Source organism: Podarcis raffonei, chromosome 4 (genome assembly GCF_027172205.1).
Source record: "Podarcis raffonei isolate rPodRaf1 chromosome 4, rPodRaf1.pri, whole genome shotgun sequence".
Lineage (NCBI taxonomy): Eukaryota > Metazoa > Chordata > Lepidosauria > Squamata > Lacertidae > Podarcis > Podarcis raffonei.
The window spans coordinates 85,792,099-85,804,243 of record NC_070605.1 but is presented as its reverse complement, the minus strand read 5'-3'; the positions used below and the strand labels follow the sequence as shown (position 1 = coordinate 85,804,243).

General features: G+C 41.1%; 1 protein-coding gene across 9 annotated transcripts in view; it reads left to right on the top strand.

The window, feature by feature from the left end:
• FARP1 (FERM, ARH/RhoGEF and pleckstrin domain protein 1) overlaps positions 1 to 12,145 on the top strand; it is a 180,020-nt gene that overhangs the window by 140,989 nt on the left and 26,886 nt on the right. For 7 of the 9 annotated variants that reach the window (XM_053384517.1, XM_053384519.1, XM_053384520.1 and 4 more), the window contains exons 14-16: positions 1,599 to 1,789; positions 4,450 to 4,539; positions 5,214 to 5,347. In XM_053384517.1, coding sequence (XP_053240492.1) covers positions 1,599 to 1,789; positions 4,450 to 4,539; positions 5,214 to 5,347 — 415 coding nt within the window. The remainder of the gene's footprint in view (positions 1 to 1,598; positions 1,790 to 4,449; positions 4,540 to 5,213; positions 5,348 to 12,145) is intronic. The other 2 variants (XM_053384521.1, XM_053384518.1) reach the window with 1 other exon arrangement.

The window sequence follows — 12,145 nt, the reverse complement described above, 5'->3', positions numbered from 1 at the left end:
TGTCCATTTTCACACTTTTTTGTACACTTTTCTTAGGCTTAACAACAGCGAACATTTTGAAGTGGTCCTTCCACATGCTTTTTTAAAAATAACATCTATTGTATCAATGTAATGCTAGCATTTCAATCCCAAAACAGTCAGAGGAGCGTGGAATAACTTGACAAGGTACACTGTACATATTTATGTTGTACGTAGCAAGAGGGCTTGAGTAGTTTGCTCCCTTTGTTCTAGATGTGACATTGACATAGAAAATCACTTTCCTCCTCTAGATTCTGCTCTTCCTAATGCTTATTCTGTTAGCACCCTGTGAAATAATTTTAATCAGTTGCATTTCTGGAGTTTAAGTTTGTAGGAGGGTGAATAAAACGCCAGTTAACTATAGGGTAACCCTCTCTGTTCCTACATTTATTATGTACTAAAACTAATAGTAGAGCACAGAGAAAATTTACAGCTTTGACAACGTCCTCTTTGGACAGTATTACTCTCTCCCACACAACTTGACTGCTTCTTAAACATCTCATATTTTTTTCTGATTACAGGATTTCCCCAACCATCTGAACTGAATCCCACCCCTATCCCCATTCGTTTCTATTTAGATTAAGTGATGAGGAAGACAATGAATTTTCAAATAAAATTGTGAGGAGAGGACAGAGCAGGACACTTTGCTTGTATCTCTATGCATAACAAGTGCTGGGGGTTGGAGTTCAGTGAGAGAAATGTCTCTGTTTCTTTGGGTGCTGCTAATTGGGTATTAGTACTAATGGATGATTAAAAACCATACATTTTGAATTTGTAGTGAAAGCTGCAAGCTTTACCTCTTTTTTTGAGCTGGCTGCAGATCGGACATTTTTATTGCCTACTGGAACTAAGACCAAGGTCCTTTGACCGTATGGCTCAATTCAAAGTTATGAAGATGAGCAGGTCTTAGCCTCCGATTCATGTGCTCCCCCATTTGTGTGCAAGAGGAGGAGGTTTAAAACTTCCCGTCACGGCTTTGAACAAAATGCAGTTTCCTCTTGTGCCTGGATCCAGGAAACGGTGACTGGTTTTAACCACGGTTAATTGGTTAATCTGGGATCTGAAACCACAATTTGATCCCGGTTTGCTTTGACTAACTTGAAAAAGCCAGTTCCTATAGTCAGATATAGTGGGAAGCTGGTTTGCTTAAAACTAAAAACAGAAGCTTGAAAACTTCTTCCTTTTGTTCATGAAGGGGGAGAGGGAGCAAGAATAGTTTATTGTGGCATCTGAAATGTGTGAGTGGAATAAGATCTAACAACAGAAGCTCATACATCCCACAAAGCTGCCTCTCTAAAGCTGTTCTAACTTGATTCATCACATGCTAGGAAAGAAGCAGATGCTCAAGCAAAGCTACATTCTTCTTTCTTCACTGCTGTAATACAATGCGAATCTTACTCAAGTCCGTTCTCCATACGCATTAAATAGGCAGATTAGCTCTTCAGATAAAACTAGTAGCTTGATTTAACTAGCTGGAACCATCTCATTTACATAGGCTGAGGTTCTTGGCTAGAATTCTCATATATTCTAAAAAGTAATATTTCTAAATTGTTCTGAATTTTACTCTGTTGTTCCTTCAGCAGGCTCTCTCACTGGCAGCCCCCACCTTTCAGAACTGTCCATCAATTCCCAAGGCGGACCAGCTATGACAAATGCAACGTTGTCTCCTAATTTGAGTCCTGATAACAGGCAAGCTTCTCCATTAGTCAGTCCTCTGATGAATGACCAAACTGGTGTCCGCACTGATGATGAAGAGGAAGTCAGGAGGAAGGTACTTGATGCTCTTACCGTTTTGGTTACGATATCTGACATGTCTAAAACACATAGGATTATAACTGCATTTATTATTCTGTCAGATTCCGTCCAACCAACCTCCATTTTTTATACAAGGAACTAGCATATGCTTAACAGAACATAAGTGTCTGCTACTAATTTTTTTAACACTTAACAGATCTAAAGGGCTCAAGCAGTGATCTTTCAAAGTCACTGGGCTGCTGGGAAGCGAGCCTTTGATTTGCGGCATTTCCTTTCCACAAATGACTTCTCTTTCCTTTTTTAACTTTAAAAAAAACAGCTGAAAAATAAATTCCTGTTACCACAAAGTAGGTGATGCAATGAATTTGTGTGGTCAAATTGATATAGTGATTCACAAGTAATGGAGGCCACATCTACCACAAATATTGTCCACCTGCCTCTGATGTTGAACTACACCATCAGCAGATTCATGTGGTTGAGCTCTTGGTGCACTGTACTAGTCAGACCAAGGGTGTCTGCTCGTATCTGAATGCTTCCCCATAGATGCAAAGAAAAGCTTTCTGTACATGTTAGGGAACAGGGTTCCTATCTTCTCCCACACACCCCAATCCCTTGGATTCAATGCCTTTTTCTTCCTATTACCACCTCACTAGGTCCCCTTTGCCTGATGCTGCTTACACCCACACTGATAATATCCAACTCTCTGCTCTCCTGTATGTCTTCCTGCTCTTGCTCTCAGTCGCAAGGCACGATTAGGCAGCTCTTAGCCTTGATTCTTCTAATGGAGCACACAGCAGGGTTCAGCTGCCTTCTTCGACAAGGCAGGCAAAGTGCATGAAGAATGAAGTCAAAAGCCTGGAAGCGGATTTTCCATTCCACGTGTTGGCTAGTTGGCTGACTGTACAGCTGATTTGAGCTTTTTCCTTGCACTTTGTAGACAGCCAAAGCATAATACATCCACATTTGACAAGGCCCCTTTGACAACCATCACAATCAAGAAAACCTGGGCTGCAATCCTGCTTTGTGCTTACTAGAGAGCAAGTGCCAGTGAACTCTTGATTACTTCTTGCTTAGAAAAGCTTGCTTAGAAATGCTCCAATGTTGGCTACAGGGTGTGCTTAGCACATCACTGATCGTTGGATGGAGGCAGGGCAATAAAAGTTGTTGCGTTGCCTGGAAGAGTTTATGTCTTTAGGGTAAGGTAGCAAGACACCACACCATTAGTTGAATGCAATTTCTTTATATGTAAACCTCAGAGCTTTCCTTTGCCATTTGTGAATCACGAAATTCATTAGGTTTCTCGGAGGTATGACGTGTACTTCTTGCCTTGTTTGGAATATGGATATGAAGTCATTCTTGGTCAATTACTGCATGGAGTGCTAACTGTCCTGCATGCAAACAGTTCTTGCCCATATTTACATACATGGAGGAAGCAGTATGTGCCCCTTATTGTATCCTAATACTGAAAATACTAGGTACATATAAGCCCCCCCCAAATCTTGATCAATTCCTAATTGCTTCTCTCCTCTCCTCCCTGGGGTCACTCCTTCATACAGAAAGAGAAAGGACATATTTTTTGCTTTTCCACAGGGTTCAGACAAATGTCACATCCAGGAGAATTAAAATGGAACTTCTGACATTTGCATGATTTTACATGGTACCCCCCCCCAAAAAAAATCCCCAAAATTCCATCAGAAAACTCTTATCAAAACAAAGCTTGCAGTGGCAGCTTTGTGCTAAAAACCAAAGCTCCAGTGCTTTTCAGCACCACAAAAATGACTCAGGGCACAGAGTCCTCATGGATCTTTGGATCTTCTTGATTCTTTTTTTTTTACATAGGATGACAACAGATCCAGGAAATTACAGGAGACATCCATGGGCATGGGAGTTTCTTACTATTTTGTGGGGGTTTTGAGAGGGTCCTTTGAAAAATCATGTTCTCACAAATCCTGCGTTGGAAGCCCCATGATCATAAAAAGTTAACCTCAAATCTTTAGTTAAAATTTCATATTTCTCCAACATTTCTCCAGTGAAAATAGGGACATCCTAGGGAAAATTGGGACATTCAGAGATCAAATAAGAAACCAGGACGGCTTCTCTAAATCAGGGATGTCCTTGGAAAATAGGGACACTTGGGAGTTCTGCAGCCGCTGTGTCCAGTTGTTTAAACTTGTTAACGTTTTTGTGGTGTACTATGATTTACTGTATATTTTGTTGTACAGCACCTTGATTTTTTGTATGAGAGAGCAGTCTAAAACCATTTTTAATAAAGACATAGCAGCTAAAAAAGTTTCATATTTTTGAAAATATACAGTGCTACCTCAGGTTAAGAACTTAATTCGTTCTGGAGGTCTGTTCTTAACCTGAAACTGTTCTTAACCTGAGGTACCACTTTAGCTAATGGGGCTTCCTGATACCGCTGCACAATTTCTGTTCTCATCCTGAAGCAAAGTTCTTAACTAGAGGTAATATTTCTGGGTTAGTGGAGTCTGTAACCTGAAGCGTATGTAACCTGAGGTACCACTGTATCACGTTGGGCAAGGCTTTTCCAAAATTCTCTGAATTATAATCCTCTAAATTATAATGGACCCACTCCTCCTTCCTTATTATTTTTCTTCAATTTGTGAACTTACTCTTTGGGTAAAGACAAAAACCTATGTTTCTTGCTGTTTTTAGAGGTTTCCAACTGACAAAGCATACTTCATTGCTAAAGAAGTTTCCACCACAGAACGAACTTACCTGAAAGACCTTGAAGTTATCACGTCGGTATGTCTGCTTTTGCATTACGCACACCGCCATGAGCTTTTCTGGACAAAACTTAACTTAAGGGATTCTAGGGGGTTGTGCATTCCCTCCCTCGCAACCCTCTTCTTGTGGTAGGGGGGAAAATACCAAAAATTAATTGCTATATTTTGCTCAATACCTTCTCCCTACCGGATGGGGAATATGTGAGGCAATGGCCGGCTCCTGATCTCCCCCACTTTGAGTGGCCTCTCCTCATCAAGTCACTTTTCTCATCCAATGAGTGACCAAGAATTTCTATGCAGCAAACCAATCAGAACTGAAATTTTACAATCCTTTAACACAATAAAAAGAACCCAGCTTTTCTTGGCCACCAACATATACATGCTATTTTAAACTTAACCCCTTCATAAAACGCTGCCACCCCAACATAGTAAACTCTTAAACATTTTATACATTCCCAGTAAACACATTCTAGAAGCTAATTTACTTTGTTTATAAGGCGTGCTGTGTCTTTTTCTCCGTTATATATAGCACCCTTTGGCTGAGCCAAGATGCAAATTTGTGATGTGATATTGCTGGGGAGAGTCATTCACCAAGCAGAACCTATGCTCTTTTAGCCCCATGGAAAGGCTATGCTACTCAACAGACTTGGACCCAAAGGTGACCTGCCTTATTGCTTTTCCTTGTCTTTGTAGTGGTTCCAGAGCACAGTTAGCAAGGAAGACTGCATGCCAGAAGCACTGAAGAATCTCATCTTTTCCAACTTTGAACCTTTGCACAAATTTCACACCAACTTTTTAAAGGAAATAGAGCAGCGGCTTGCCCTGTGGTAAGCAGGTTTTTTTTAAAATTAACGTTCCTTTTCCATGCTAAATAGGTTCATGTTCTGTTATGCCTTCCTTCACGTCAGAATGGGTTGGCTGTCAGTTCCAGCAAGAAGAGCGTTACAAATCTTCGGGTGCACCTAGACGTGATGCAGGAGATCCTTGATTACTTAAAAAGATTAATAAAGGGGGAAGGGCAGTGACTGGATTTATACCAAAGCAGTGGGATCTAACCCTTTTGTCCTTTTCTGTTTTCCAGTTCCAAATTCCCTCACACTGTAAATGTACAAATAAATGAATAAATTCAGAAGGTTTTCCTCTCCATGGCAAAAAGCAAACCAGATCATAGGGTGGAGAATCAATCTTTGAGTGAGAATACAGCGTGTGGAAGAAAGGATTAAGCCCTGCACTGTCAGGATCATTCTCCCAATCTGATCTCCTCCAACCCAAAGCTGCTATTAATTTTCTTATTCCCTGTAGGAGATCTTTATCAGATATTCTGCACTGCTTCTGTTTGTGCCTTTAGATGTTGCATTCTAACCTGTTCAGTTAAAAGAGCTTTGGTATTAGGCAGCCAAATCCACTTGTTTGCCTAAATATACCCTTTTCTCATTCATCTTTTGTAAGTTTTCTTTGCCTGTGGAGTGGAATAGGGGCATAAAAGGTTATGATCTGCTTCTGCTGAGTCGGGTCTCCTTCCCCAAACTAGCAGAGCAGGGCAGTGCCATGCTCAGCTTCTCGAATATCTTGCTGTAACTGACAGCCCATTATAGTTTCAGTTCACCAGATGCTTCCACCTCTGTCCATCTCTTACTCCCCCCCCCCCCGGCTTGATCTACCAGTTCATCAGAATGAAATGTAGACTGTTGGGAGGCCATATTTTTAGTGTTCCCCTCTTCTTAAAATATTCTGCAAAAACGGAATATGGGGGTTCCAAGCCCTTTGAAAATCTGGATTGGGGGAAGAATATCAGGGATATGTGAGTTAATGTCATGTGAATGGTTTGGTGTAGGGCAGCTATAGAAAAGCCTCCATCTTTTAACACACACACCCCAGTTGTGATACAGGTATATTACAAAGCTGGATCGCTTTGATTTGTTCAAGATTTGTCTCTTTATCTAGTACAAATGCATGGTAGCAAAACTTAATGTTATGTTTTATTTTCTCTCTTTTGTGTGATGTTTACCAGGAGTAAAATAATGAGATCCAAGCATTAGAAGATTGTAGTGCTAAAGCTTTTGTCTCACTGAAATTAGTGGAACCACCTAGAACAAGCTGCAAAGCTTTATAAAATAATAAAATAGAACATCAGTCATGGCTGAAAACATTCATTTGTTTGATAAATCAGTAAAATTAGTTCATCTAGATCATAAAATGTGGGCTGCTGAGTCCAAAGCCCCTTAAATGATTTCCACAACTGATTTTGTTGAACCTGTACATCTCTTAATTCAGTCAAATTTATTTTACAAATATATGATAGTGGCCTGCATGCCAAAACTGTTACCTACATTGCGTAAAGGTAAAGGGACCCCTGACCATTAGGTCCAGTCGTGACCGACTCTGGGGTTGCGGCACTCATCTCGCTTTACTGGCCGAGGGAGCCGGTGTACAGCTTCCGGGTCATGTGTCCAGCATGACTAAGCCGCTTCTGGCGAACCAGAGCAGCACACGGAAATGCCGTTTACCTTCCCGCCGGAGCGGTTCCTATTTATGTACTTGCACTTTGAGGTGCTTTCGAACTGCTAGGTTGGCAGGAGCAGGGACCGAGCAACGGGAGCTCACCCCGTCGCGGGGATTCGAACCGCGACCTTCTGATCGGCAAGTCCTAGGCTTTGTGGTTTAACCCACAGCACCACCCGTGTCCCTCATTGCATAGTAGCCTTTAAAAGGTACTGTTATTTTAATTACTTGTTTATTGTATTGGATGAAAGCAAGACAGTTAATCAGCCAGCGGGGCAGAGGGACACACCTGTTAGCTTTAGGAGAAATAAAATAACACTCAGAGAGACATGCCACTTGAAAGAAATGTTCATCAAAGGAGACGTTTCTTTGCTGGCAGAAATCTAATCAATGATCTGAGCATGTTCAGAATTCTATCATTCTTCGTAACCTTTATTCTTTTGCCTCTGGTATCGCTGTGCAATAGGAGAAGCTGGTTGACCTCATTTCGGAAGTGAATTGTAATAGGAGGGAACTGTAATCGTGCAATCAGACCTGACGAGCGCTAATCAATTTAATTTTGCTTTAATCAGTCACTCGAAACAAAAGCAAAACAAAGGATTGGAGAAGTCTAGTATTTATGGAAGCAAAACATTAGGATGCCGAACACAAGTGTTTAAGTCTGTAGATGTTCTCCTTGGGGAATATTTCTCCCTAAACATTCCTCCTCCAGAACAATGCTGTAAAGGATACTCCCCCTTGTTTCTGAATTAATGCTTTTGCAGCACCAATGAAAGCTAAGCACCAAACAGAGGATTTGCTCTCTCCTCTATCATGAATGCTGTTGAGAATGTGTTTAGATTATGTCTCAACTCCCATCCCCATCGTACCCAAGGAAAGATCAGAAGTGACCCTGCCTTCCTTAGCCCCCTACAGCAAGTAGGTGAGCAACCAAATCAGTTGTTTGCTTATTGGATGCCGTGACAGAAAGGGAATTGTATTCAGAACAAGGTCTGCAGCTAAAGAATTGTGTGTGTGGTACTCACAGGATCTCCCAGGATCATTTATTTCAACTTGCAGTATTGCAGTAGGATTCAAGCTTCCCAGATTTAAAATGCATCCCCTCTTTGCTGATCTCCTAAATTTGCCTGCATTCTTGTCTGTACCCTGTCAGATGGGTGGGGTAATAATAATATAATCATCATCTCCAAAGTGACATAAGCAAGTAAAGCTCATTTGGTTTTGTATGTCATAGTCTAGACAAAAAAATGCCGTCAACTTTACTCAGACAAGCCCCTTTGCAAGTTAGACAGCTTTTTGTAAATATGCAGTGACATAAAGTGGCAGGTAAGACGATGAATTGTACTTCAACCACCTCGGCAAAATATTTATTCAATATATTACTGAAAGAAAGTTATTTCACAGAGAAGACACCTACTTCTGCTGCCTCACATGCCATTTCTATAGCAAAGGTGTCCATTTTCTGTAAAAAAAATAATTAGATTTCATAGCAGGAGTAGGCTAAACTTAATAAAATTTATGAATGTGTGCCTGATTGTGTTGGTTGTACTAATGTGTAATTTCATTTAGAGGTGGCATTGTTTATCAGTGAGTTAGCTCTCATAATCCACAAAGGATTTCCCAAGTATTAGGAAAGAAGAGCGGCTGATAGATGAGGGTTTGCGATTTAGATTAACCGTAGCCGTATGTCTTACGCTACAGCGATATAAAGGAGGACCCTGCAGTTATCATACTTCTCTGAGGCTGATTCTGCTGAGACCTGGTTGGATTCCGTTGCAAGAATGTGGAGTACAGTTTAGTCTTTTCGGCAATCCCAGACAGCAAGCCTTGATAGAGCCCACCAACTTCTGCAGTCTTTAGTACGGTGTAATAAATACCTATCCAGAAATGATATTTTGCTGTTACATAGTCTCAAGTGAAAATTCAAAACTAGGGCAATGGTGGGTAGATAAAAACCGTCTCCGAAGCAAGGTTTTTTGACGTGTTCGTTTGACAGATGTGATCCCTTTGCCAGGCATCGGTTTGTAAGCCTTCCAAAAGCACAATGTACAACATGGTGCGACGGCCTTGCTGAAAGGCCCACAACATAACAAAAGCTATATTTAAACCTCCCACCATAGCTGTCAAGTACTCCCAAGCATAGTTTGAAATTGTGTTCCATTAAAACGTTGTGTTCCTTGGAGATTGTCGGGGTCTAACGATGAAAAGGAAGGCAAGCTGCTTAGCAGACCAATTTCCCATAATTTCCCATTTCCCCTCTAGAATATGTAGCCAGGTGACTTCTTACCTGTCAGTTCCACCTTGTATGAACAGTGTGCAGCCTAGAACGTTGTCATTTACAGTATGCAGGGATCGGATTATGTAGAAGGTGCCTCACTGGGTTAGGCACCTGAGCTTGTGTAGAAAGAGTATTCTGGAGGTAGAATTTCAGGAAACCATGGCCCTACCTATCCACTGCTTTATGACCAGACCCTGAACCCAATGAAGCACAGAAAGCACTTGCATTAATTTTTTTCCTTCTAAAACCATTGCTCTATCTTCTATCCCAGTATTGGCAGCAGCTACCTAAGGTCTCAGTCAAAGATGATGATGATGCTGATGATTTATTTATATCCCGCCCATCTGGCAGGGTTTCCCCAGCCACTCTGGGCAGCCTCCAACAGAATATTAAAATACAATAATCTATTAAACATTAAAAGCTTCCCTAAACAGGGCTGCCTTCAGATGTCTTCTAAAAGTCTGGTGGTGGTTTTCCTCTTTGACATCTGGTGGGAGGGCGTTCCACAGGGCGGATGCCACTACCGAGAAGGCCCTCTGGTTCCCTGTAACTTGGCTTCTCGCAGGGAGGGAACCACCAGAAGGCCCTCGGCACTGGACCTCAGTGGGGTGGAGACGTTCCTTCAAGTATACTGGGCCAAGGCCGTTTAGGGCTTTAAAGGTCAGCACCAACACTTTGAATTGTGCTCGGAAACGTAGTATTACTCATGAGATCCTTTTAACATGGCGGGTTGTAGCCAACATTGCACAAGCAGAAGGTAGCTCATGCAACCAGTAGTCCAACGCTTCTGCAGCTTTCAATACCCTCTCCTGGAAAACTTATTTGGATGACCAAGGCAGCAGCAAATGGGTGGAGCCTACTGAACATTCTGAACTATCTTTTTTGGGGGAGAAATCACATGAAATAAGGAATCATGTGACAGTAGTACAAGATTCCTCTGCCTGATTTTAGGCACACACACCCCCAAATTTCCACACCATATGCCACATCCCAGAATGTTCTGTAGCCCCTTCCCAGATGGTCCAATGTTCAGAGGGTTGGAGGATATCAGTACTATGGGAAAGGAAAGAGAGGCTGCTCAAATTGTTTCCTGCATGTGCAACATTGGCTGGAACCCAGAGATTGGATTTGGAGATTGGAGTTTGATGCAAAGGATAAAACGTTATTCCTGAGTTATGCACACTTTTTCTGTGGTGGCACCTACAGGTTTGCAGCTCCCAAGTTTACAGATTCCTCCTCTTCTACTGTTGGTATTAAGCTTCACCAATCTGATAGCCCAATCATCTCATCAACTTCTTAAATCCCTCTAGATCTTTAATGTAGACAATATATTTAAACCTCTGAGCAGGAGATCGATTACGAGAAGGGATTCAGCTCTAAGGTCAAAGAAGCCCTTTTTAAAAAGAGAGGTGGAATGCTGCCAGAAGGAGCTAATGGTTTTTATAAGATTAGTCCCCACTGTGTGATTCTAGCTAATCCTGATTTATTAAAAACAGAGGCAATAAGAGGCAGATCTGGTGACTTATCAGAATCGGCTAACCGTTTAAGGAACCTTTTCCCTACCTATAGTGAGTAATTTGGAAATGTTTTTGTTTTGCTATTGCATCCCTGTTAAACCCTCCCTTCGCACATTGTGCCCTTGAGCAGATAGATTAATATATATCTCAGATAGTAGCCTTACTCTTTCAATTGATCACTGATCTTTAATGAATCTATTGGCATCTGTAATTTTCTTCATCAATAGTCATAGAAGAAAAAATTGAAAGGAATTAAATTCTAATGTACTCCTTAATCATTGGCATAGTACATATCTATAAAACCTGGAGTTTAGTAGTGTTACTCAGGAGAGTAAATTCTATTTGGTGGCGATCAAAGAGAAACGAAATCAGTTTTCCTTTACAATGCCTTTACACATTGCTTGCTGGGTATGAGCCAAATGTGATAAGTAGTATTGAGCTGAATAGCAGAATAAGAGGCAGGACAAAGTTTGCACCCCTTTTTATATTTTGTAAAAGTGCCAGGGGATAAAAATGAAACGCTTTCTACTAAGCTTTTTTGAAACAAAAACAAAAAAATTAGCTGAGACCAAAAGGGTTGTTTCTTTATTTAATTCTACTCTTTTTCTGCCACAAAATAGATAAGTTGTAAAGATTTGAACTGCTATGTTTTCTTTGTCCAATACTTCAGTTTACAAATAGACTTGCAGAAATATAAGTGTTTTATACTGAGCATACTCAGCTGTATGGCATATTAACCTAAGATTTCACCAATCGTCTGCCTGACAACTCGAGTGAATATTCCTTGGAAATAATGTAGTTGGCAGAGCTGGAGCTTGTAGTAGGACTTGTTTAGCTTATTCTATAACTTCTTATATATAATATAATATTTCTTGCTTCCTCTGACTTATTCCTAAATATTACTGGAGGTGGAAGCCTGTTTTACCAGTGATAAGATTTGCTTATGCTTAAGGATGTGCTTTTATGGATGGTGGCATCTCCCAGCCTGATGCCCAGCAGAAGATGTTGGACTGTAACTCCACCTTGAGGGTACAAGGTGATGAGAGCAAGAGACTCTTAATCTCAGGATTGTGGGTTCGATCCCTGCATTGGGCAAAAGATTCCTGCATTTCAGTAGGTTGGACTAGATGACCCTCGTAGCCCCTTCCAACTCTACAAGTCTATCTGTAAACACCTGAAGGTTGGGATCCTGCGGCATTCAGTTAAAGGACACAATTGTCCATCATGAATGCTGAACAACACTTGAAAGTCCAGCCAGATTTTCAGGGAGGAATTCAACATTGCACTCTTATTTTGTTGGCACAAACTTTTCTGCCTGCGAGATGGGA